Source organism: Theropithecus gelada, chromosome 14 (genome assembly GCF_003255815.1).
Source record: "Theropithecus gelada isolate Dixy chromosome 14, Tgel_1.0, whole genome shotgun sequence".
Classification (NCBI taxonomy): Eukaryota; Metazoa; Chordata; class Mammalia; order Primates; family Cercopithecidae; genus Theropithecus; species Theropithecus gelada.
In genome coordinates, this window is record NC_037682.1 from 32,245,042 (window position 1) to 32,271,560 (window position 26,519).

The 26,519-nt window shown below is 45.1% G+C and overlaps 1 protein-coding gene and 1 pseudogene across 3 annotated transcripts in view; one reads left to right on the plus strand and one right to left on the minus strand.

Annotated features, from left to right (window-relative positions):
- Window positions 1-8,043: 8,043 nt before the first annotated feature.
- LOC112606033 lies at window positions 8,044-8,974 on the plus strand (annotated as a pseudogene). The gene has a single exon (XR_003115579.1). The product of XR_003115579.1 is annotated as a phosphatidylinositol N-acetylglucosaminyltransferase subunit C-like (transcript).
- Window positions 8,975-9,991: 1,017 nt separating this feature from the next.
- Window positions 9,992-26,519, minus strand: part of TCP11L1 (t-complex 11 like 1) — a 34,370-nt gene continuing 17,842 nt past the window's right edge. For both annotated transcript variants that reach the window (XM_025355943.1, XM_025355944.1), the window contains exons 6-10: window positions 26,041-26,177; window positions 23,122-23,318; window positions 18,818-18,999; window positions 15,965-16,137; window positions 9,992-12,117 (exon numbers count right to left, since the gene is read on the minus strand). In XM_025355943.1, the coding sequence (XP_025211728.1) occupies window positions 11,915-12,117; window positions 15,965-16,137; window positions 18,818-18,999; window positions 23,122-23,318; window positions 26,041-26,177 (892 nt within the window). In that variant the 3' untranslated portion in view covers window positions 9,992-11,914. The remainder of the gene's footprint in view (window positions 12,118-15,964; window positions 16,138-18,817; window positions 19,000-23,121; window positions 23,319-26,040; window positions 26,178-26,519) is intronic.

Below are 26,519 nucleotides of genomic sequence, written 5' to 3' on the forward strand. Positions count from 1 at the left end.
TCTCCTGCCTCAGCCTCCCGAGTAGCTGGGACTACCGGCACCCGCCACCTTGCCCGGCTAGTTTTTTTGTATTTTTTTAGTAGAGACGGGGTTTCACCTTGTTAGCCAGGATGGTCTCGATCTCCTGACCTCGTGATCCACCTCAGCCTCTACCATTTTAGAAATCCTCAAATATGAATGCATTTGCTCCCCAGTAAATCTGAGGCAGATTAAGATCCTGTTAATACTTTTGTGTCTCTTGAAAGCAACGTAAGTGTGGAAATTCCTTTAACCACCTGCTGTCTTGTTCTCACACAGAGTGTCCCTTATCTGAATATACTTGGGACCAGAAGTGTTCAGGATTTTGGATTTGTTTAGATTTCAGAATATTTGCGTCATACTTACCAGTTCACCATCCCTAATCCAAAAGCCCAAATTCCAAAAAACTCCACTAAGCATTTTCTTTGTGCATCATGTTGACACCCAAAAGGTTTTGGATTTTGGAACACTTTGGATTTCAGATTAGGGATACTGAACTTGAATATTTTCACACGTGGCCAGTTCTCAAGAACCTTTTTTTTCCCATGAGCTAAACATAGATAACATTAAGGAAAATGACATCTATTTAACTAAATTCTAATTACAGTGAGCAAAAACTTGTCATGCAAATTAAGTCCAAAGAAATAGACTGTGCTCTTTGGTAACATTACCTCCTCTTCTCTTTACGTGTTAAAAACTAAAAAGCAGGAAGGAAACAAAAAGGAGGGGAGGACAAGTATTATGGTTATAAAGAAATGATCTTACATATTAGAAACAATTTAGACAGTTTAGAATTTGAATTCAGATGTGATTAAATAATCTGACATTTAAAATCAGCTTCAAATGGCCCACAAAAGCCTTACTTGTAAAAAAAAAAGTTATCCTGAATCATTTTCTCATATAAATTTATATGTAGCAAGGTTATATAAATTGGTCAAAAGTGTGTTTAGTTTCCAGTATTTTCCCATTAAAGCTAAAATCACCTCTCAAAACAAAGCTGCCTCTAATTCAGACTTTCTTACCCTTTCAAGTATCACTTTCAAGTTGTGAGTTTTTAAAAAATATCACAGATACCATCAAAACTTAAGACACAAGTAGGCCAGGTGCGGTGGCTCATGCCTGTAAATCCCAGCACTTTGGAAGGCCGAGGCGGGCAGATTATTTGAGGCCAGGAGTTCAAGATCAGCCTGGCCAACATAGTGAAACCCTGTCTCTACTAAAAATACCAAAAAAAATTAGCTGGGCATGGTAGCACAAGCCTGTAAATCCAGCTACTTGGGAGGCGAAGGCGTAAGAATTGCTTGAACCTGTGAGGCAGAGGTTGCAGTGAGCTGAGAGAGCACCACTGCACTCCAGCCTGGGTGACAGAGCGGGACTCTCAAAAAAAAAAAAAAGACACAAGTAGTACCATATGGCATAGACTTTAAAATACAGAGGTGTAGGCTGGGCACGGTGGCTTGTGCCTGTAATCCCAGCATTTTGGGAGGCTGAAGATTACTTGAGGCCAGGAGTTCGAGGCCAGCTGGCCAACATAGTGAAACCCCGTCTCTACTAAAAATACCAAAAAAAAAAAAAAAAAAAGTTAGCTGGACATGGTAGCACAAGCCTGTAGCCCCAGCTACTCTGGAGGCTGTGGTGGGAGGATCACCTGAGCCCAGGAGGCCAAGGCTGCAGTGAACCATGATCGCACTACTATACTCCAGCCTGGGCGACAGAGTGAGACCCTGTTTCAAAAATAAAATATAGAGGTGTAGACTTGTTCCTGAAGTGTCATTTTTGGTGGTTAGTGTCATGGGTGAGCAGCGACTATCTGGGGCTGATGGTGTGGGGGTAAGAAGAAATTTACCAAGACGATTGTAGGTAGAGAAAGGTAGATTAGAGAAGGTATGAAGATGCACTGCAAGGCTGGAACAGGCAGAGATGGGGCTTGTCTGCAAAGAGACAAAGGCTTGCTGGGGATTTTATAGGATGGTGCTATGTGCTGAAGAGGGTTTTATGTACTACTGAGAATGCCAAGGTTGCAGTGAGCTAACTTGAAGGTGTCTGGTGATAAGCTGGGTGCAGTACGGCTACATGTCCTGGACCATGAAGAAAGGCAGACTCATAATTTATCTGCTTCTCCCTGTTCCTAGCAGCCTGACTCCCTTTCCCTAATTAGGACTCCACAGTTAGTGTTTTGAAGAAGACAAACAGGCCGGGCGAGGTGGCTCACGCCTATAATCACAGCTCTTTGGGAGGCTGAGGTAGGCGGATCACCTGAGGTCAGGCGTTCGAGACCAGCCTGACCAACATGGTGAAACCCCGTCTCTACTAAAAATACAAAATTAGCTGGCATGGTGGCACATGCCTACAATCCCAGCTACTTGGGAGACTGAGGCAGGAGAATTGCTTGAACCTGGGAAGCAGATGTTGTAGTGAGCCAAGATCACACCATTGCACTCTAGCCTGGGCATCAAGAGCGAAACTCAAACTCCGTCTCAAAAAAAAAAAAAAAAAGACAAAACAGTTTCAAATACTTGTAAGTAAGTGATCTGCAAAAGTGTTCCCATAAACAATAAAACAAAGCCACGCAAACATGCGTGAAAAAACGTTTTTTAGCGCGTGCGTGCGCACACACACACTCACACACTTGGTGAAAAGTGTCTTTCATCACCTATCAGTCCATTCCCACAATGCTATAAAGAAATACCTGTGACTGGGTAATTTTTAAAGAAAAGAGGCTTAACTGGCTCATGGTTCTGTAGGCTGTACAGATAGAATAGTGGCATTTGCTTCTGGGGAAGCCTCAGAAAATGTATAATCATGGCAGAAGATGAAGGAGAAGGGGGACGTTTTATATGGCCAGAGCAGGATGAAGAAAGGAGGGAGGGAGGTGCCACACACTTTTAAACAACCAGATTTCACGAGAACTCACTATCAGAAGAACAGCACTGAGGGGATGGTGCTAACCCATTCATGGGAACTTCGCCCCCCTCCCCCGACCAATCACCTCCCACCAAGCCCCACCACCAACACTGGGGATTACAATTTGACATGAGATTTGGTGGGGACACAGATTCAAACCGTACCAATTATTGTTAAGGCTACTATGTATATTATAACTGTTCCTATTGCATTTATTTATAAGATTTTTTACCCTAGAAATGATCAGCTCTTTGAGCATAAAAAGGATTCTCATTAGAAGAAAACATTTTTGAATGCTCTAACTGCTACAGATATGTATGAATTTTTAGTTTTTAAGGTGATTCTGCCTGATAGTTGATCATTCCTTTTGTTAAACAGTTCAACAAGCAGCATGTTAGACATGTGAACTTACCTTTGGAAATCTAATGTGCAGACTCATGGGATAGTCAGTCCTACAGTTCCAAGGACTCATATCAGTATTGCTGGACCCAAAGAATTTGCCAAAAGATATCCATCTTTTTCCTGTTTATAAAAGCAATGACAGCATCTCCTCAAGATTCTAGAACTAGACAAAAGTTTCAAGGACTGTATGTATGTCCTTCCTAAACAAAAATTAGTTAAACTCTGGCCTTTACCACTAAACTTCAAACAAGAGGTTGCACCTATGTGGCCACACTTAGTACAGTAAAAGGTTAATAGAAACTACTAGTAAACTTTCTGAACAATCAAATTGTACCAATGAAAAAGAATGAAAAAAACACCATTTTTGTTAGTATATTGACCTTGGTCAATAATTATGAATTTATTTGATATTATAACCCAGTATTGGCCTATAGTTAATAAATAAATGTTGAGTTCAATTTTATTAAACCATAGTCATCATGTTCATAAATTCTGCTTTTTTTTTTTTTTAACATGGTAGTTCTTTGACTATGACAATGAGCAAGAGAACTTATGTTTTACTTAAAAATTTCAGCTAGGCACGGAAGGCGAGCAGATCGCCTGAGGTCAGGAGTTCAAGACCAGCCTGGGCAGCATGGTGAAATCCTCTCTCTACTAAAAATACAAAAATTAGCTAGGCGTGGTGGCACACGCCTGCGATCCCAGCCACTCGGGGAGGCTGAGGCAGGAGAATTACTTGAGCTTGGGAGCCAAGATTGTGCCACTGCACTCCAGCCCGGACAACAGAATGAGACTCCATCTCAAAAACAATCAAAACAAAAGAAAATACAAATTTTCAGAAGTCTTTTTGTTTTGAGACATGATTACAGCATAATCCTCCCACCTTAGCCTCCCAAGTAGCTGGGACCACAGGCATAAACCACCATCCACCATGCCCAGTTAATTTTTAAAATTTTATGTAGAAACAGGATCTCCCTGTATTGTCCAGGCTGGTCTTGAACTCCTGGGCTCAAACAGTCCTCCCACGTCAGCCTCCCAAAGGGCTGGGATTAGCCACTATGTGCAGCCCTTCTTCATTTTTCTTTTTCTGAGATAGGGTCTCACTTTGTCACCCAGGCTGGAATGCAGTGGTGTGATCTTGGCTGAATGCAACCTCTGCCTCCTGTGCTCAAGCAATCTTCCCACTTCAGCCTACTGAGATGGGAGCACAGGTGTATGCCACCACGCCCGGCTAATTTTTGTACTTTTAATAGAACCATGTTGCCCAGGCTGGTCTAGAGCTCCTGGCCTCAAATGATCTGCCTGCCTCAGTCTCCCAAAGTGCTAAGATTACAGGCGTGAGCCACCTCACCCGGCCCTTCTTGTTTTAAGCTAACTTTTAAGTCAAGAAAAGTGACACTCCATCGAACCAGGCCTATAGCTTAGTTCTGGTTCTTAAGTTCGGTAGGTAATAAATGTAAGTCAGGTGTGACAGAAACCCACATGAGGGACAGTTTTAAGTAGAATTATATCTATTTAGACTTAACACATATTTTGTAGAACTCTGGCTATTTCTGAAAGTACCAGTGAACATTTGATAGTTTAATAAACAGAGCTTACCTGGGCTTAAAGGTTATCCCCTTCCCCAGCCCTTGAAGTTGCTTTGAATACTATGACTAAAAAGACTTTCCATTAAAATAATTATATAATGCAAAATCCAATATAGATACACACTTGCAAATATCATTGTAGTTATTTATTTAGATTGTTTACAAATGAGACAGTGCCTTTAAATATGACTTCATAGACCATTATCCATTACCATTCATTCATCCACTCATTGGTTCATTCATGGATTCATTTAGTTCAAATAATATAGAGCTGGAGATGGGGAGAAATCACTGGGGTGGAGGTGGATGTCAGGAAGTAAGCAAACGTAAGACTGCAGCTCTAGTACAGAAGAGATGATGAACATAAACAAGTGTTGGGAGAGGACAGGAAGAAAACCTTCCCTACAGGCCTGTAAAATGTGGTTGACAGAAGGGAGGTTGGGCACTAACAGTGGAATGTAACACCACAGCAGATGTGCGCCTACAGGTACGGGGTTACATGTTCGCCTTTGTAGTTAAAAAAGAAAGGTATAGTCCTTTTCCGTGTACAAAGCGTTCTAACATTCATTACCAAATGTAATCCTCACAGCAACAATGTGAATTAGGAGTGTTCCCAATTAACAATGAAAATACTGAGGCCTTGGGGAGAATGACTGGCTCAATGTTGTACAACCAGTAAGGCGGCGATAGAGGAAAAAAGACTAAAACCAGATATTTCTCTAATTCTTTGTGCACAATCCTGCTACCACAAAATGTTGGAATCGGAAGGAAGCTTAAAGACCAAGTCTAGTCTTTTCATTTTAAAGGAGTTGGGAATGGACCCTGATTTGCCCCAGCTGGTACATAACAGAGTGGAGATCCGAGCCCTGGTTTCCTGACAGCTCCCAGTCTTTCCACTCTACCACCTGGCCTCAAAATGGAAAGAAACACAAATGTTCTACATATACATCAGAGCTTGCCAAAAGGTCACCGGAAATCAAACAGCAAACACCTATTCTCTTTGAAATTCACCAGCAAAGTTGGTGGCAGCAACATTTCCTCTATTCCCAGGAATCTTAAGGCTTTGGAGAAATGAGAATAAGCACCTCCACAAAAACACAACTGCTGAACAATCCATTTAGAATCTTGGCCAGTATGTGCATACTATAGGCCTATTAAGTCAAACTTATTAATAGCTTTTCTTCACAGAGAAAAAAATTCATATATATCTACCGACTGCATTTGATCAGTAAGATATCATGTTAGTGTGCTTCTTACCTGAAGTACATTTATGGCTGAGTCATATTGTGATATAAATAATCACATTTTGTAGCTTGCTTTAGACGGAATGAGATTTTTTTTTTTTTGAGACGGAGTCTCACTCTGTCACCCAGGCTGGAGTGCAATGGTGCAATCTCGGCTCATTGCAAGCTCCACCTCCAGGGTTCAAGTGATTCTCCTGCCTCAGCCTCCCGAGTAGCTGGGATTACAGGCACGTGCCACCACACCCGGCTAATTCTTGTATTTTTAATAGAGAAGGGTTTTGCCATGTTGGTCAGGCTGGTTTCAAACTCCTGACCTCAGGTGATCGCCCGCTTCAGCCTCCCAAAGTGCTGGGATTACAAGTGTGAGCCACCGTGCCCGGCCGGAATGAGATTTTTAAAAACCCCAGGACTGAGAATCCATCCACCCAACCAAGAGCCAACAAAGTAGCAGTTACTGCTCTAAACATTCACTCATCCATGAGACTATTGAAGAAATCCAAGAGGCTTGGTGATACTGACCTCACTCTCAGTTCTATCCACAAGTAGTAAAGTACTACTGCCAAATACACTTAGCAATTTCAGGAAGAGACACTTGTCTCCACAACCTGTTACTGAATGCAGCATATAGAATTCATTCGATTCTGAAGGACAACACACTCCAAAGGATGTTTCATTTTGGAAGGAGAGCTGTAGGGGACGGTAGAGGGGATGCTTAGCAATGCTTCCTGAGTGACTAAATGAACGAAGCGGATCTCCCTGGCCCTTAGTAATAATCCTATGAGATTCCAGGAAGAAAATTAGCTTACTTATCTTCATAGAGCAACAACAAAATGATTCAATATGAATACTGTGGTTCTGAAGTTTGCTTCCTTCATTCTTGACTTTTGCCAGTTGCAGAATTCCACCAGTGGACACCGAGGTAGTGGGGGGCCAAGAGAATCTGTGAAGTCAGTTATTCATGCCTCAAGATTTCAAACTGTACAAATGGAACTCTGGCAATGTAAGAACTCAGGAGGGGAAAAACACCTTGCAAGAATCTACTCTTAAAAAAGAAGAGTTTTTGAGATTTAGGAATGACTGCAGGAAGTGGTGATCAGCGCTGTGCAGTTGGGGGTAAGCTCCTCTCCTTCAGTCTTGGAGCGGGACGAAAAGGCCCCAAACATTCTGAGGCTGAGGCTTCTCAGCCCAGGAACCCAGGATCATACAACCGCCAGGCACAGCGGCCACAAAGCAGCCTCCACCTCAAGGGAACAATTCCAGACATGACCTCATTGAATACACCATGGAAGATGTTATCTTCTTTAAAAGCACCCTCACGGCCGGGCGCGGCTCACGCCTGTAAACCCAGCACTTTGGGAGGCCGAGGCGGGTGGATCACGAGGTCAGGAGATTGAGACCATCCTGACTAACACAGTGAAACCCCGTCTCTACTAAAAATACAAAAAAATCAGCCAGGCATGGTGGCAGGCGCCTGTGGTCCCAGCTACTCAGGAGGCTGAGGCAGGAGAATGGCGTGAACCCAGGAGGCGGAGGTTGCAGTGAGCCGAGATCGTGCCACTGCACTCCTGCCTGGGTGACAGAGCCAGACTCCATCTCAAAAAAAAAAAAAAAAAAAATACCCTTACAAGGAAAAAGGCAGGCAACTGCCATCCCCCAGCCACGCATGCCCAGGAACTCTCAGGCAGGAACTTGGCTGTATTATCCTGCCTCAGAGACAAACTCATCTATTGTAGGCCTGGCCTGGATTGCTGCCTCTGAAAACCAGGAAAGGTCGGTAGAATATCAACCAAGACATGGAATTTCCAGGGAGGTCTCATTTCAAAATGTCATCAACAAGAACCACATGGACCTCTATGAGAGGGATGATTAAACGGGCCTGAGTTTGAATGAAAGGATAATGTGTGCCCAACCTGTAACTAACACAAAGGAGGTAAAGTGGCAGAGGGTCTTGTATGAGCAACAGCCATTTCCTGATAACTGTGTGGACCGGCGGTTCCTGGAAAAGCAGCTCCTGGAAGAGCTCCGGAAAAACATCCATGCTCGGAAATACCAATATTGGGCTGTGGTATTTGACTCCAGTGTGTTGATCCTGCAGCTGTGCAGTATTTGTGTGTTTCTGGTTATCTGGTGGTATATGGATGAGGGTCTTCTGGCCCCCCACTGGCTTGTTGGGACTGTCCTGGCTTCTTCACTGATCGGGTATACTTTGTTTGAGCTCACTGATGGAAGTGAAGGGCAGAAGAGTGGGCGGATCCGGTGGGCTGACCTGAAGAGTGCCCTAGTCTTCATTACTTTCACTTATGGCTTTTCACCAGTGCTAAGACCCTGCCAGAGTCTGTCAGCACTGACACCATCTAGGCCATGTTGCTCTTCATGCTGTTAGACCACCTCATCTCTTTTAACTATGGTGCCAATGATGCCTTTGTATCCATTGTATCCAGTAACTATCCTTGAACACGGCCATCTTGGCTTCTGGAGGCTTGGCTTCACGCCTTCCCCAGTCCCTGCATGTCTCCATCATGGTAACACTTGCCATCCAGATTTTTGTCCTGTGGCTCATGTTACAGGAGAAACTAAAGGCATGGACTCCCAAGGGCTATGTAGTGGTTACACTGCTTTTTGCCTTTTTGGCCTTGGAAGAGCTGTGGGAGCCATACTCTTTGCCCTTCTGTTGACTTCTGTCTCATGTCTCTGTTCATTTTACCTCATTCGCCTGCAGCTTTTTAAAGAAAACATTCACGGGCCTTGGGATACACCATCCCCCAGCCACGGGATGAAGCTGAAATCAAGGAAGACTTATCCAGGTTCCTCAGCTAAATTAGGGACATTCTGATATACTAGCCTCGTAACTAGTATAAAACTTAAAGACAGGCCAAGTACGGTGGCTCATGCCTGTAATCCCAACACTCTGGGAGGCCCAAGGCGGATGGATCACGAGGTCAAGAGTTTGAGACCAGCCTGGCCAACATGGTGAAACCCCGTCTCTACTAAGAATCCAAAAATTAGCCAGGCGTGGTGGTACATGCCTGTAATCCCAACTACTTAGGAGTCTGAGGTAGGAGAATCGCTTTAACCTGGGAGTCGGAGTTTGCAGTAAGCTGAGATCGCACCACGGCACTCCAGCCTGGGTGACAGAGCAAGACTCCATCTCGAAAAAAAAGAAAAAAAAAAACTTGAACATAGAGTTCCATTCTGGATGCAGCATGTCATTGTGGTAAGAGAACAGAGATTAAAACAAAACAACAAAATGAACCAAAGGCTTGGGTGGTGAGGGTACTTATCCTTTCTATAATTCTGTGGATGAAAAAGCTTTCTGGGGCCCTCTTGAATCATTTGCTGTAACAAATGAAGTGATATGTTTTCTATTAAAAAAAAACACACATTCAAACAAACAAAAAATAATAAATATGAATAAAAGTACCCTCACAAAATGAGGCCAGTCTGCCAGATTACAGAGACCCAGATTCTCCAGTCTCCTGTCTGGAACCCAAAAAGATACATCTGGCTCTACGTTTATTGTTGAGGAGAGACAGGGTCTGGCTCTGTCACCCAGGCTGGAGCACAGTGGCACGATCATAGTTCACTGCATCCTTGAACTCCTGGGTGCAAGCGATCCTTTTGCCTCAGCCTCAGCTTGTAGCTGGGAGTACAAATGTGTGCCACCATGCCAGGCTAATTTTTTTTTGTATTTTTTGTAGAGATGTGATCTCATTATGTTGCCCAAGCTGGACTTGAAATCCTGGGTTCAGGTGATCCTCCTGCTGTGGCATCCCAAAGTACTGGGATTATAGTGTAAGCCACCATGCCCAGCTCTGTTTTTTGTTTTGTTTTTTGTTTTAATTTATCACATCATTATAGATTAGAACCAACATCAGCTCTGATCTGCATACATGTAATTTCTACCTGAGTTTCTACAGCCAGATCCAAGTCCTTGTATAAACCCTGGGACCATCAGCAATCTCAAAAATCCTGAAAGCAGAATGTATTCTGACTCTTCTGGGTCTGATACCCTTCTCATGGAGTATCTGCTTTCCTCCCCATCAGTCCTACTGGAATACCTACCCAACTGCTTCTTCAAGTCTTCCTTGAAAACACAAAATCACTGCATTTCCTTACAAAGAAGGATCAGAGAAAACAGCTGCTTGCAGTAAAATGTAGTCCTTCCCCCTGGTTGTGTAGGAACGACTGCTAGCCTTCCTGGAGTCTTTCTGAAATGGCTTCCAAGTTTCTTTTCTTTTCTTTTTTTTTTTTTTTTTAAGACAGAGTCTCACTCTGTTGCCCAGGCTGGAATGTAGTGGTGCGATCTCAGCTCACTGCAGCCTCTGCCTCCCGAGTTCAAGCGATTCTCCTGCCTCAGCCTCCCAAGTAGCTGGGATTACAGGTGCGTGCCACCACACCCAGCTAATTTTTGTATTTTTAGTAGAGATGGGGCTTCACCATGTTGCCCAGGCTGGTCTCAAACTCCTGACCTCAGATGATCTGCCTGCCTCGGCCTCCCAAAGTGCTGGGATTATAGGCATGAGCCACCACGCCCGGCCAGCTTCTAAGTTTCTCTTAGCTTCCTGTCCAGAAGGCTTTAGGTGCCGATATTACTTGCTTTTCTGGCAGTTGGAGGTCATTCCAGTTTCATGGCTCTGCTTCTAATATAATGTCTCTGTCTAAAATGCACACATGCACGTGTACACTTTTAAAAAAAAACAAAACAAAAAACAGAACAGATCATCTATGCGACCCAAATCACTCACACTCAGAGGACATGTCAGGAATTCCGGTCACTGAAGTTCCTCGAAAAATAATGCTCAAACACCAGAGATTTTCTATGACTTCCTTATTTAGGAGATTCGTGAACTCAAGCTATTTTATCTGAAAACAGTTAAATCTAATTCCAGAATTTAATTCAATCAACACATCTGCGTATTGTCTCAGAGTCAATTTTTCAGTAAGAATTCCAGACATTTCTCTTCCTTTACATTAAAGTATTTTTCAAAATATTTCCTCCTTGATTTTCAAGGCTTAAAAGTCAAATAATTTCCTTTCACTAGATCTCATAAGTCATAACTGCTCTCACCTAGATGCAGGAGTAATTTTGTATAAAATAACAAGCTTTTTAAAGTCCAATAACGCTGTATCTTTGGGGGACGGTTAAAAGAAAGAATGTTTAAATATTTTTTAAAAAAGTAAAAAAGAAAAAAGAGAGAGAGACAAATAACTCTCCTCTAGAAAAAAGGGCCTGGGAGCCCTGGCTAGGCCAGGCAGGGAGGAAGCAATAAATAGGGGGAGAAAATGGCAATAAGACGTTATGTAGCCCTTCTAACAAAACTACCCGGAGGGAGGGGTGAGGGACAAGGCTGTCCGAGGGAGGGCAGGAGGTGAGGCCATGGCTTGGTCTCTTTTGCACTTGGATGGCTGTCAGCTCAGCATGGGGCATCTGAAAGAACTACCCAGATTGCAGAAGAGCCTCCTTAGAAGGACATGATGGGGGAGGAGTGGAGACACAGCCGAGTGTTACCTATAAAACTCGAGAACAAAAAGCTTCTTTGATTTGTAAACTTGCACTCATAAATACAATCTCTCAAAATAGAATTCACTGGATTTTTCAACAAGTCTTTTCAACAGTGATACACAATATTCTTCCCTTTGGAATCGGTGCTGTTAAATAGACATGTACTATATAGCCATTTTCCAATGCAACATTAGAGTTGAGAACAGGTATTCTGCGGCTAGTGAGTAATACTGCTGCTGTAGGGTGCATACACGTTAGGATCGGACGAGGATCTTACTGAGGATTGCATCATAGTAGGGACAGAAGACCATCTTGTTATAGTTGACCAGGCGAGCAAATTTAATAGCAACTTCCTCCAGCTCTCTCTGAACTGGACTGAGTCCCCCAGGGACTGTGGGCAATGGCTTCTGATGACCCGAGGCAAGGTAGGTTTCTAAGAAGGTCAGGATTCGAGATTCTGTGACAAAAAAGAAAGTGGTCAGTTGTTTCTTGTCCTTCACTTTACAAACCTGACTGTGCCTCAGTTCTCAGCTTAACCATCACCTCTTAGGGGAAGTTGTCCCCGATCAGTACTCCTAGACCAAATACCCACAACACCTTGCACGTCTGCACATTCATCCCATTTATAATGTTTTCTCTCCACTCTAGATGGTTAGTTTCATGAAGGTAAGAGCCATGCTCATCTTGTTCACCATGTCTCCTCAGCACTCAGCACAGTGCCCAGCATGAGACCCAGCTCCCAGGAGAAGCTCAAACACACTTGGAATGCAAGAATGAATCCATGAGTGGCCGGGTGCAGTGGCTCATGCCTGTAATGCCAGCACTTTGAGCACTTTGGGAGGTTGAGGTGGGTGGGTCACCTGAGGTCAAGAGTTCAAGACCAGCCTGGCCAATGTGGTGAAGCCCCGTCTCTACTAAAAATACAAAAATTAGCCAGGTGTGGTGGTGTGCACCTGTAGTCCCAGTTACTCGGGAGCCTGAGGCACGAGAATCACTTGAACCCAGGAGGTGGAGGTTGCAGTGAGCTGAGATCAGGCCACTGTACTCCAGCCTGGTGACAGAGCAAGACAATCACATAAAAAGGTGGAAAAATCAAGCAGGAATTACAGGTTCAAAATACAGGTTCAAAATTTTTCCTAGTAAGCCTCCATGAAAGCAGCTCATGCTTCCTTCTCTGATGCCTGCATGGAAGTCGTGGGCATTTGTAAACTTGTCCTACTTGGAAGAATAATTTATGTTGATGCTTTCTTTTCTAGTCCATTCCCCTTCACAATGCTTTTGCACCCTTGTGTATCCTTATGAAAAAAGATTTGATCCAGTCACACTTCTTGCAGATTTTATCACAAAAACAATAGAGACATTTATATGGAATGGACTTTTTCAAGCTATATGCCTTGCCTCCTGCCTGGGGAATCCTCTCAGGTGCAAATAACTTATACCTCCTGAGCCTCACAACACAGACAGAAACTGCTGACAGGACAAGACAGGGCCTTATCACCCTTATTATTTTTTTTTTTTTTTTCAAGACACGGTTTCACTCTGTCACCCAGGCTGCAGTGCAGTGGCACAATCTCAGCTCACTGCAACCTCGGCCTCCCGAGTTCAAGCGATTCTCCTCCCTCAGTCATCTCAGTAGCTGCGATTACAGGCGCATGCCACCATGCCCAGCTAATTTTTGTCTTACTAGTAGAGGCGGGGTTTCACCATGTTGCCCAGGCTGCTCTCGAACTCCTGACCTCAAGTGATCCGTCCGCCTCAGCCTCCCAAAGTGCTGGGATTACAGGCATGAGCCGCCGCACCCAGCCCCATCACTCTTCTTCTTCTTTCTTCTCCTTCTTTTTTTTTTTTTTTTTTTGAGGCGGAGTCTCGCTCTGTCTGGGCTGGAGTGCAGTGGCCAGATCTCAGCTCACTGCAAGCTCCGCCTCCTGGGTTCACGCCATTCTCCTGCCTCAGCCTCCCGAGTAGCTGGGACTACAGGCGCCCGCCACCTCGCCCAGCTAGTTTTTTTGTGTTTTTTAGTAGAGACGGGGTTTCACTGTGTTAGCCAGGATGGTCTCGATCTCCTGACCTCGTGATCCGCCCGTCTCGGCCTCCCAAAGTGCTGGGATTACAGGCTTGAGCCATCGCCCCCGGCCTTTTTTTTTTTTTTAAAGATGGAGTTTCCCTCTTGTCTCCCAAGCTGGAGCGCAATGGCGCAATCTCGGCTCACTGCAACCTCTGCCTCCCGGGTTCAAGTGATTCTCCTGCCTCAGCCTTGCAAGTAGCTGGGACTACAGGCACACGCCACCATGCCCAGCAAAGTTTTGTATTTTTCGTAGAGATGGGGTTTCACCATGTTGGCCAGGCTGCTCTCCAACTCCTGACCTCAGGTAATCTGCCCACCTTGGCCTCCCAAATGCTGGGATTACAGGCGTGGGTCATCACGCCTGGCCCTGTTCACCCTTATTCTTTTTTTTTTTTTTGAGACAGAGTTTCGCTCTTGTTGCCCAGGCTGGAGCGCAATGGCACAATCTCGGCTCACGGCAACCTCCACCTCCCAAGTTCAAGCGATTCTCCTGCCTCAGCCTCGCAAGTAGCTAGGATTACAGGCATGCACCACCATGCCCAGTTCATTTTGTATTTTTAGTAAAGGCGGAGTTTCTCCATGTTGGTCAGACTGGTCTGGAACTCCCAACTTCAGGTGATCTGCCCGGCTCGGCCTCCCAAAGTGCTGGGATTACAGGCATGAGCCACCACGCTCAGCACCCTTATTCTTAAGTTAGTTTGGTTCTCTAAGGTTCCCAGGGCTGGCAGCCTCACCCAAGTAGAAATCTTTGTATTGTTCCTACCCAAAGACTGGTTTTTCTTTTCTTTCTTTCTTTCTTTTAGAAATAGGGTCTTTCTCTGTCACCCAGGCTAGAGTGCAGTGGTGAAATCATAGCTCACCACAGCCTCAATCTCCTGGGCTCAAGTGATCCTCCTGCCTCAGCCTCCCGAGTAGCAAGGACTACAGATGCATGTCACTATCCTGGCTAATTATATATATTTTTAAAAATTGTTTTGTAGAGATGGGGGTCTCACTATGCTGCCCAGGTAGTCTCGAACTCCTGGTTTTAAGTGATCCTCCCAGTAAGGGCTGGTTTTCAATCTGTTGATAACTGGCTGTTACAAAACAACCCAGGCAGCAGGATGAGAAGCAACTTGCTGGCCACAGGTCTACTTACAGGTACTTTCCTGCCTCCCTACCAAGGTTGTGAGTATAAATCTTGACTGGGTGCAGTGGTTCATGCCTGTTAACCCCAGCACTTTGGGAGGCTGAGGCAGGCAGATCACTTGAGTCCAGGAATTTGACACCAGCCTGGCCAACATGGCAAAACCCCGTCTTTACAAAACATACAAAAAATTAGCCGGGTGTGGTGGTGCATGCTTGTAGTCCCAGCTACTTGGGAGTCTGACGTGGGAGGACTGCTTGAGCCTGGGAGGTGGAGTGCGGAGGTGCAGTGCAGTGAGCCGAGATCGCACCACTGCACTCCAGTCTGGAAGACAGAGTGAGACCTTGTCTCAAAAACAAACAAACAAAACTATGTATTTACAGTATATAGCATGATGTTTTAAATATATGTATATACTATGAAATGATTAAATCAAGCTAATTAACAGAATTTTTCATAAAGCCATTGCTGTGATAATAGCTAATATTACAGAATATTTTAAATGTTTTATAGAATATGCATTAAAATATTTTAATACTTCAAGTTTATTATAAATTTTAAACAGCAATATCTTAATATTACCATTTTAACAGTTTTATTACATTTGATGTGTTAATAGTATTATATACTAATATTTAATAATATTTTAATTGTGTTTTTAAATAACATCTTCATTTTACTATTCAGCTCTTTTCATAACAGCTCCTATTTATTGAGCACTTACTATGTGCTGCCAGGCACTATGGCAAGCACTTTACCTTTTCATCCCAGGCAGTCCCTGCAGCAACCTTGTAAGGTTGCTGCTCTTATTCCAGCTTTAGAGATGAGGAAACTTGAGTGTCAAGTTACACGCCCAAGCTGCACAGCAAGCCCTGGGACACTGCTTGTGAACCCAGGAGAGCGATTCCAAGGTCGCAGCCCTTCGAACAATGATGGCTGCCTGGTCCTGGGCCCATCTGTTGGGTGGCCCTGGTCTCTCTGTGGTGCTTCATTACACCATCTTCTCACCCATCAGCACCTTAACCCCAACTAAGCCCTCAGGTTTCTTCAGAGGGGACTGTCCTCCAGCCCTTCGGAGGGCATATCCCTGCTGCCTGCCTTCCCCAAACGTACCCATGATCCTGCGAATGGGGTCATCGGGGCTGGCCACGGCCTGGATCTGGCCCTTGAGCACGGTCTCCTTGTCCGTGGTGAAGGGGGAGGACCCACACAGGGAGAGGCAGCTGCTCACCTCCAGGCACACCTTCTCCCCGATGGTAGTGAGGACGTCCTTCAGATGGAAGGAGCTGGGGCAGAGGAGGGGAGAAAGGGCCTATAAGTAAAATACACCTCTAACCGGCTCCAACCGCCCACAACTGGGTGAGAAAGACAGCACCAATAACTGGATTTATGTGTTCAATGGACAATTTGTGACTCTTTTCCCTGCCACCTTACCTCGCAGGCTGTGCATACCTGACCAGGGGGACTTCTTTCTCTCCCTCTGCTAGAAAAGACAGTGGGAAGGGCAGGGGCTCTCAGAGTATACCAGGACCAACGACCCAAAGCACAACTTCCTGCTAGCCTCTCTGTGATAAAAATCAGCCTGGAATGACCTCAGAATATCTCGATATACCTCTGGAGGAATACACAAGAAAGCAAGCATTTGGTAGCTGTGGGACAAGAGGGAGAGAGAAACTTTTCATTGGATGTCCTTTTGTACCTTTTGATTTTTGAAACATGCACACGTATTAACTACTTTTAAAAGAATAGAGTCCGGGCTCGGTGGCTCACGCCTATAATCCCAGAACTTTGGAAAGCCAAGGCAGATGGATCAGGAGTTCGAGGTCAGGAGTTCAAGACCAGCCTGGCCAACATGGTGAAATCCCATGTCTACTAAAAATACAAAAAGATTAGCTGGGCATGGTGGCAGGTGCCTGTAATCCCAGCTACTCTGGAGACTGTGGTAGGAGAATCACTTGAACACAGGAGGTGGAGGTTGCAGTGAGCCGAGATCACGTCATTGTACTCCAGCCTTGGCAACAAGAGTGAAACTCCATCTCAAAAAAAAAAATTTTTTTAATTAAAAAATTAAAAAAAAAATAAAAGAATAAAGAAAAGTCAAATCCTAAAGTTAAAAAAAAAAGAGTATCTGGATTCCCTGGGTCCCCCAGGTTCTCCCAGGGTGCCTGCGGGGAGCCCCCCTGCTGGCAGGCATGCTGTGAGAAGGTAACTGCCTCGGTTCTGGGTCTAGATCCTTTGTATGTAGAATTACTGGGGGGCGTGGGAGCAAGCCCCAGCACTCACCATTGGCACCAGTTCTGTGCCCACCCCTGGAGGGCCAGGGTGGATATGGGAGTACAAGGCTGGGCTCCCAAGAAAGCCCTGACCTGGGTCCCTCCCTCAGCAGGAGCTTTGACAGAGTAGTTCTCCAGGCAGGGACCTAGGTGACAGCCCAGAGCTGCGCCTGTGCAAAGGCCTCAGGCTAGGCCCTCAGCCGAGCAAACAGTTTCCTGGCCTTTCAGCAAACTAGTTTGACTGTCAAAACTGTTGAACCCCTAGTCACAACACGTGGACATGCCCCACACTGCAATGAACACACCCATGCTTTGTGCAAATTCAGCAGTAAAATTTCTGCATTTTGTAAGGATGAGAATGTTTAGGGGCTACTTCCCTTGAAGAAGTCTCTGAACTGGACCTTGTCAGATAGAGCATTACTTAGAATCACTCAAAGATATTCTATAGGCTGGAAACCATAGAAGTCACCCAACATGACTCCAGGGTAGGAGCGGTCATGAAGCCTGCACGCGTGCAGATGTGGACTCGTGCTGGGTAAGAAAATGATGCATTACACTGAGCACAGAACGCCTGCGGGGAACACGCAAGTGCAGAACACTTCAACCACATACATGCAGCTCTGCAGGAATACAGCTGGTTTCCCTCATGACCGTCCCATAGAGCTCTGCTTTTCACTGTTAGTTGGTTATGAAAGCAATTCAGTGGGTAGCAACCAATATTTTTTTAATGGAATAAGAATAGAGTAGAAAATATCAGGCTGCATTAGACACAGTTAGGGTCAGTTCCATTTTGAAGAGGTTCTCGTTTCTGTTACCTGTGTGTTAAGTGTGTACTAGGTCACAACGGAAAATGAATTTCTTACTGCGGGTCCTAGTCACAAACATTTTTGTCCCAATTAATGTCTCTGGGTTTCAGTTTCCTCATAAGCTCCAGTAGGAGTTTAATACATTTGAATGGCTTTGGGAGAGGAATAAAGCACTCAACAAACATCAAACACAAGAACCTTGGAGGTCAGGAGACAAAGACAACCCCATTAAAGAAGGAAGGGGTCAGACAGCATTCTGTTCCCTGCGTAGGGAGAATAAATGAGTTGATGGCACTCAGCACCGGGCCAGACCCCGGGAGGAGCACACTAACAGGCAATGGAGGGCCACAGGACCCCTAAGCCCAGGATCTTCAACTCCTCAAGGCAAGCAACCATTGATATCAGCACTCCTCACCCTGCCCATGGCCTACCCCCCTGCCCGAGCCACTTCTCCTCTCACCCCCTAAATGCTCCCTCACATCTACTATGCGCCCCATGCCAAAATTTAAACTTAAGAGCATAAATCTAATTACGTTCCCCCTCTTGCTTCAAACCCTTCAATGGCTCCCTACAGCTCTTAGGACAATAACCCAACTCCTCAGTGTGGCCTCTAAGGCCCTATAGGCTACTCCGTTAGTCACACACATTTTAAAGCCACTATCCTAGAGCTTTGCTAACCCTGCAGCAGATTCTAACTTTGACCCTATGACCCTGAATAAACTCTGCTGGGGTCTTCGCCAAGTGAACCAACTGAGACAGCAAGGTTTCTTCTCAGTTCCTAGAGAGTGGCCCTGGGGTCTGCCTTACAGTGGGAGACCCCTCTGGGAGACTCTAGTCGGCTCTCTGCCATCCACTGCCTCCCATCCATGCATGAAAGTTCCACTTACGGTAGGTGCATATCTGTTAGCAAAATCTTCACAATCATCTTGAGTTTCTCAGCAAAGTCGGCCTGGCTGGAAATTCCTGGGGCTGCCATGCTGAAGGTGATCAGCAACACAGCCCCCAGGACGGTCAGTTGTTCCAGCTGCAACTGGAGCTCATGGAAGCGAGACTGGTCCATTAAAACTGTCTGTAATGAACAGAAGAGGCCATCGCTGAGCTGCAGGTCCAGGCTAGCAAGCAGAGGGCAGGAGCGCCACAGCCCCCACACCTGCCTCTGCAGCTTCCCTCAGGGTTTGCGCTGGTGTGTCAGAGCTTTGAGGAAGTCTGGTGTGAAATAACCCCTCCATCTCAGAGTCATTCCTCCTGAGCAAGGATGCAGTATAGCATCCTCATTAAGAACACACACAGGTCTGGGTGTAAAGCCAGGCTCCATGCTTAATAGCATGACCTCCCTGGCTGGCCACGGTGGCTCACACCTGTAATCCCAGCACTTTGGGAGGACTAGGTGGGCAGATCACCTGAGGTCAGGAGTTCAACACCAGCCTGACCAACATGGTGAAACCCCATCTATACTAAAAATACAAAACTAGCCGGGTGTGGTGGCGCATGTCTGTAATCCCAGCTACTCGAGAGGATGAAGCAGGAGAATCTCTTGAACCCAGGAAGCAGAGGTTGCAGAGAGCTGAGACTGCACCACTGTACTTCAGACTGGGCAACAAAAGTGAAACTCCATCTCAAAAAAAAAAAAAAAAAAAAGAAATCATGACCTTATGCAAGCATCGCCAACTTTGTCAGGCCTCTGCAGAATGGGGACTCCCAAATCACAGGGCTGTTTTAAAGCTGAAGAAAGATGCTACATATAAAGTGGCTGGCAGAGCCAGCACTCGATAAATAAAAGTGATACCTATTGTTGGGAAGAAAAGTATAATGAGGTACAGACCTAGGGTCACCAACTCCTCCCAGTTTGTCTGGGACTGTCCCAGTTTTCAAATGGAAATTCCCAAGTCCTGTAAACCCCCACTCGGTCCCTAGCAAACTAGGACAGCTAGTCATCCTGTACAGAGCAATGGAAGGCCAGGTGCGGTGGTGGGTGCCTGCAGTCCCAACTACTGGGAGGCTCAGGCAGGAGGATCGCTGAGGCCAGAAGTTCGATGCTGCAGTGCACTATGATTATGCCTGTGAATAGCCACTACACTGCAGCTTGGACAACAGAGTGAGACTCCATCTTAAAACAACAACAAAAATCCCAGAGCGATGGAAGGGAGGAGTGTCTTGCGGGCAGAGCCTACACTTACTCACCTTGGTACCCACTCAGCACCCAGCACAAAGGAAGCTTGTAAAAACTGGCAAATAAATAGAGAGGAAGAGAAAAAAACAGGAAGCACAGAGAGTAGAAGTGACAGAGAACAACCTAAAGCCTCCCGGAAAGCAAGCGTGTTCCCACGACTGCCTCCCCCATGTTAAAGGGAGCCCTGGGTCCTACCATGCCAGCGATTCTGCCCGTGTAGGTGAGGGAAGGAGAAGGGAAAGGCTGAGCAGATGGGTGTCTGATCTGAGAGAGTTTACAGGCTCATCGAATGGACTCTAAGGACCTTTCTCGCTGTCAGAAACTGAGATGTGCCAAATCAAGACATGAACAATGTGGGGTCACAGCCAAGAAGTAAAAACTCTGAGGATTGAGAATCTTCTGCTGCTACAAATACAATCCCAAGGACTCATCGTCAGCCTGTTTTCTGAGTTCACATGGCTTTGTGGCTTCCCAACAGTCCGCAGGATGTGAGTTTAGGATGCAGATTGCCAAGGATCAATTCCTGGAGTAGACAGCTGTCCCCAGGGACCATCACCATCTTCCCCACAGCGTTTCTTTTCTTTCTTTCTTTTTTTTAATTTTTATTTTTTTAACAAGAGAGGGTTTATTCATAAGACTGCCAAGTGAGGAGTCTGGAGAACAGGTCTCACATCCTCCTTTCCATAGAGAGAGCTTAGGGATATTTATGGGATGAAGAAGCAGGGGTATCTAAGGCTTGGGGAAGATGATCAGCGGTAGGGAAAAGGGAGGTATTGGATGGTCTCCCACAGCTATTTTTAAACAGAAATGTCAGGCTAAGAACTTCCCTCCAGAAGAGAACATGCCACAGTTCAAAGGGAACATTTTCTCATCTCCAATTTGACATTCTCTTTAGAGCTTCCTCCAGCACAAAACAGGGAACTCAGAAGCAAGAGGCGAAATCTTAAGCTCACAACTTCTTGAAAGGAAAAATAAGGAACTTACAAGAAAGATATTTAGAGAAGTAGCTGAATCTGAGGCTAGTGATAAGAAACTCATATACCCCCCAAAAAGAGGAGGGAGTCTACATAACAGAACAGCTATTTAGAGAAACACTGGGGGAATCCCTTCTCAGTCATCTTCTTAAAGAAGTCCTGCAGTTAGAAGTATGTATTGTGAAAAACATAAAAGGAAAAAATATTGTTCAGCATGGAAGGGGAAGAAGTTTCTTTAGATAAAGCTGTGAACAACCACACCTCTGTTGTGGTTTCTATCAAGATGAGCAAAAACAGGAGAAAAGTGCAGCAGCACAGATTGGAGCCTCGTACTTGCTGGTGGGATTGTAAAATGATGCAGCCGCTTTGGAAATCAGTTTGGCAGTTCCTCAAAATGTTAAACTTAAGAGTCACCATGTAACCCAGCAATTCTAATCCTAGGTACGTAACCAAGAGAGGTAAAAACATATGTCCATGCAAAAACTTGTACTAGAATATTCACAGAAGCATAATTTATAAAAACAACCCAAATGTTTGTCAACTGATGAATGAATAAACAAAATGTGGTATATCCATACAGAAAAATACATTATTCAGCCTAAAAAAGAAAGGAGGGCTGGGCGTGGTAGCTCATGCCTGTAATCCCAACACTGGGAGGCCAAGGAGGGCGGATCACTTGAGGCCAGGAGTTTAAGATCTGCCTGAGTAACATAGCGAGACCCCTGTCTCTACAAAAAACACATTTAAAAATTACCTGGGTGTGGTGGTACACTCTTATAGTCCTAGCTACCCAGGAGGCTGAGGCAGGAGGATCACCTGAGCCCCAAAATTCAAAGTTACAGTGAGCTATTGTACCACCTAGCCTGAGCAATACAATGAGACCCTGTCTCTAAAATTTAAAAAAAACGTAAAACTCAGAAAGGGAACACTGACACATACTACAACATAAATGAACCTTGAAGACATTATGCTAAGTAAAATAAGCCAGACCCAAAAGGACAGAGATTGTATAATTCCATTCATATGAGGTATCTGGATTAGTCCAATTCATAGAGACTCAAAATAGAATGGTGGCTGCCAGGGGCCAGAGGGCAGGGGCAATGGAAATTACTGTTTGGTGTGTTTGGTGGGAAGACAGTTTCACAGAAGGAAAAATGAAAATGTTCTGGAGACAGCTGGTGGCAATGGTTGCACAACAATGTGAATGCACTTAATGCCACTGAACTGGAAAACTAGAAATGGTTAAAATGGTAAATTTTATGTTATGTGTATTTTACCACAACAAAGAAAAAAACACAGTGGAAAAGAGGACGAGAGTACTGTTATATATGCTACAACAAGAAAAAACATTGGGGAAAGAAGCCAGGCACAAAAGCTGATAGTGTATGATTTCATTTAAATAAAATGTCCAGGATAGGCAAATCCATAGAGACAGAAAGCAGATTTGTGGCTTCAGGGGTTAGAGGGAGGGGGAAAGGGCAGTGACTGCTAATGGGTGCAGTGTTTCTATTGGAGGTGATGAAAATGTTCTCAATTAAACAGTCGTAATGGATGCATAACTCTGTGACTATACTAAAAAACACTGAGTTGTACACTTTAAAAGGGAGAATTTTCTGGTACATGAATTATATCAGAATAAAGCTATTCTTTTTATCTTTTATTTTATTTATTTATTTTTTTATTTTTATTTTTTGAGACAGAGTCTTGCTCTGTCGCCCAGGCTGGAGTGCAGGGGCACAATCTCGGCTCACCACAACCTCCACCTCCCAGGTTTAAGCAATTCTCTGCCTCAGCCTCCCAAGTAGCTGGGGCTACAGGCCCTGCCACCACGCCCAGCTAATTTTTTTGTATTTTTAGTACAGAGAGGGTGTCACCATGTTGCCCAGGCAGGTCTCAAACTCCTGACCTCAAGCAATCTGCCTGCCTCTGCCTCCCAAAGTGCTGGGATTACAGGAGTGAGCCACCGTGCCTGCCCAAAGCTATTCTTTTTAAAAAGTTCAGCAGCACAAAAACAAATATGAGTAGTGAGATGGCTCAGGAGACCTACTTCGGGGAACGGCCTCTGGAGGTGGTCCCACTTCAGAAGCTTCAGATAAGCGTAATTCTGGACAGCAACAGGGCTCAGCCTGGGCATGTCCCCAGAGCCAGCAGCTGCTCCCCCAACTGGCAGGGCGTGTTTATACTTCTGAGTCATAAGGTCCTCTGAGGCTTCTTCCAGCCACTGGGTGACAAAGTCCAGGGAATCTGTGAAAAACAAAGCTGCATACATTATCTTGACACCGAGAAGGGATGCTTCTCGGAATTACTTAAGGGACAATCGATGTCCTGGCGGAGTGATAAAGTAGAAAGTATGAACTTCAGAATCAAATAAAACTTGGATCAAATCATAGTAGTGCCAATGACTAACTGAGGGATCTCAGCCAAGTCATAATGTGTCTTGAGTTTCAGATGCCTGATGTAGGGAAATTCACAACACCCACCTCACAGGCTGTTGTGAGGATTAAACAAGATAATGAATAAGCCATGCATGGTGGCTCATGCCTGTAATCCCAGCACTTTGGGGGGCTGAGGTGGTTAGACTGCTTGAGCCCAGGAGTTCAAGACCAGCCTAGGCAATGTGGCAAGGCCCTGTCTCTACAAAAGATACAAAAGTTAGCCGGGTGTGGTGGCACGTGCCTGTAGCCCCAGCTAGTTGGGAGGCTGAGGCAGGAGAATCACTTGAACCCCAGAGGTTGAAGTTGCAGTGAGTGGTGACATTACACCACTATACTCCAGCCTGGGTGACAGAGCTAGACCGTCTAAAGTAATAATAATAATAACGAATATATGACACCTAGCCAGGCCTTGCCACTCACCCGGTATTTAACAAACCTTCCTTCCTTTCTCTCCCATCCTGACCACTGCATAAGATGGGCCCCAAGCGACTCCAGCTCTAGAGACGGATGGGATGAGACACCGGCTAGAGTTTCCCTGTGTAAAGTATCCTCTACACTGACGATGAGGCTTTTCCTTGTTTAGATCTTAACCTTGTATCAGTCTGGCTTCCTTTCCACCTGGGGGAAGTGAACTCTGTCTCTGTCAGGGAAGCCCCTTCTGGCTTTCAGCAGCCCTCGTGCACCCCTGCTTTTCTAAGCTAAGTAATGCAGCGGGCACTCTGAGGGACAGAGAGCTGGCGGATCTTGCACATCATCTGATAAAAACTGCGCCTGTCAGGTCCCAGGAGGTGCGGCAGCTCTGTCAGTGGAGGCTTCCTGCTTCCTTAAAACCAAGTGGACGGCCAAGGTCACAGCGGTGGTCTGCTCTTCACTGGGGCAGGGGGATGTAGCTCCAGTTTGCCCTGAGCTCTTGGTCCTGACTGCTGGGCCATCTGGCTTCACCCTCTCTTCTGCAGACAGCATTCTCTATAACCCGCAAGCTTTGGGAAACCCGGGCTTTCATGAAAGTTGTGAGTTAAGTGCTAGATGCAGGCACTGTAGCTGCTTCCACCCTACCAGTGAGTCCTCCACTGCACCCCAGCTTCCAAGGCCAGGCCTTAATTTTTTTTTTTTTTTTTGAGACGGAGTCTAGCTCTGTCGCCCAGGCTGGAGTGCAGTGGCCGGATCTCAGCTCACTGCAAGCTCCGCCTCCCGGGTTTACACCATTCTCCTGGCTCAGCCTCCCGAGTAGCTGGGACTACAGGCGCCTGCCACCTCGCCCGGCTAGTTTTTTGTATTTTTTTAGTAGAGACGGGGTTTCACCGTGTTAACCAGGATGGTCTCGATCTCCTGACCTTGTGATCCACCCGTCTCGGCCTCCCAAAGTGCTGGGATTACAGGCTTGAGCCACCGCGCCCGGCCCCAGGCCTTAATATTAAGGCTCTTCAGTCTACAAAACTCTGCCCAGCGGAGGTTGTGGTGAGCAGAGATCATGCCACTGCACTCCAGCCCGGGTGACAGAGCGAGGAGACTCCATCTCAAAAAATATATACATATATATCTTCCCAGTACTCTCACAACACTGGTGAGAGTGTGAGCTTGTGGTCAATCCATTCTGGTCAAAAATCTCTCAAAACCTGTTTCCAGCGTCTGAAAATGGGGTTTAAAAAAAAGGTGCCTGGCTCATCAGCTTACTGTGTGAGGATTACATATGATCATGCACATCCAGCCCTTGGCACAAGCCTGGCACTCAGTAAATATTACCAAACTTCTTCTACTTCTGCCCCTACCCTGCCCTTTCCCAACTTCCCCTGGCCCCAGCACCACCTCAGACTTCTCTGCCTGGGGCTGGATGAATCAACTGCGTGGGGCATTCACTTAACTAATCTGGTCCGGCAACCAAACCAACCCAGAGACTGCTGTTTTCATCTCATCGTCAGCAAAATTAGAGGCCAAACGGAATTCATCATACATTGAATCTGAAGACTGCAATTTACCCAGAATGTCAGCTAGCAATGCAGAGACCATAAAAAGCACCCTAGAAATACAATACAGTTTTACATTCTGATAGTCGTCTGTTTTCTGCAGTCATCGGAGAGGTTCATAAAAATGAGACTCTTCCTGGGTATGAAACAAGAAGATTTATGCATCCAGAACAAAAGCAAAGTTAAATTTCCTGCTATGCCACACAGGGAGAAGAAAAGTAAATTAACATTCACAGGACGTCTGTCATGTTTTCAAAAATCAAGACCAAGAATGTATTTTATTTCAAACCGGTGCTTTCATTAAAAAAATTTATAATTTAGGACTTCATTGTTTTTAATTTCTATTCTCATAGCCTACTCACATTCCTTTTGCTTGTCACGTTTTCTTTTCAATGCTTAACAACTCTAGATGTAGTCCTAACATTTTGTGCTTTTCCTTCTTCGAATTAGACTATTCTCATACTAAATTTTAGTTTTGTTCTGAACATAATATTATGCAACAAGCTATGGCAGCTAAAATGAAAAACCACAGACAACAAAAAAAGTACCACAAAATATTAAACATACTTGGTTGCCTCTCCAAAATCTCTTGAAACTTCTTCCTTTCGTATTCAACTGACTGCTGCATGAGATGAGGCCTGATGCTACTGATAGCAAAGTTGGCCATGTCCACTTTCATTAGGTCCAACACAGAAAAAATTTCTCTGAAAGAAAAAAGGATTTAGAACCAAACACTTGTAAAGTAAACACAGTATTAAAGGAAAAGAGGACCAGACGCATGGCTCACGCCTATAATCCCAACACTTTGGGAGTCCAAGGCGGGAGGACTGCTTGAGCCCAGGAGTTCCAGACCAGCCTGGGCAGCACAGCAAATGTGACAACACGATAAAAACTGATGGATCCACATGAAGGGTCTGTGAGTGTTGATTGTACTGTTTTTGTAACTTTTCTGTAGGTTTGGAATTTTTCAAAAGAAAATGTTGTTTTCTTTTTCAAAAGACAAACTTTTTTTTTTTTTTTTTTTTTTTTTTTTTTTTTTTTTTTTT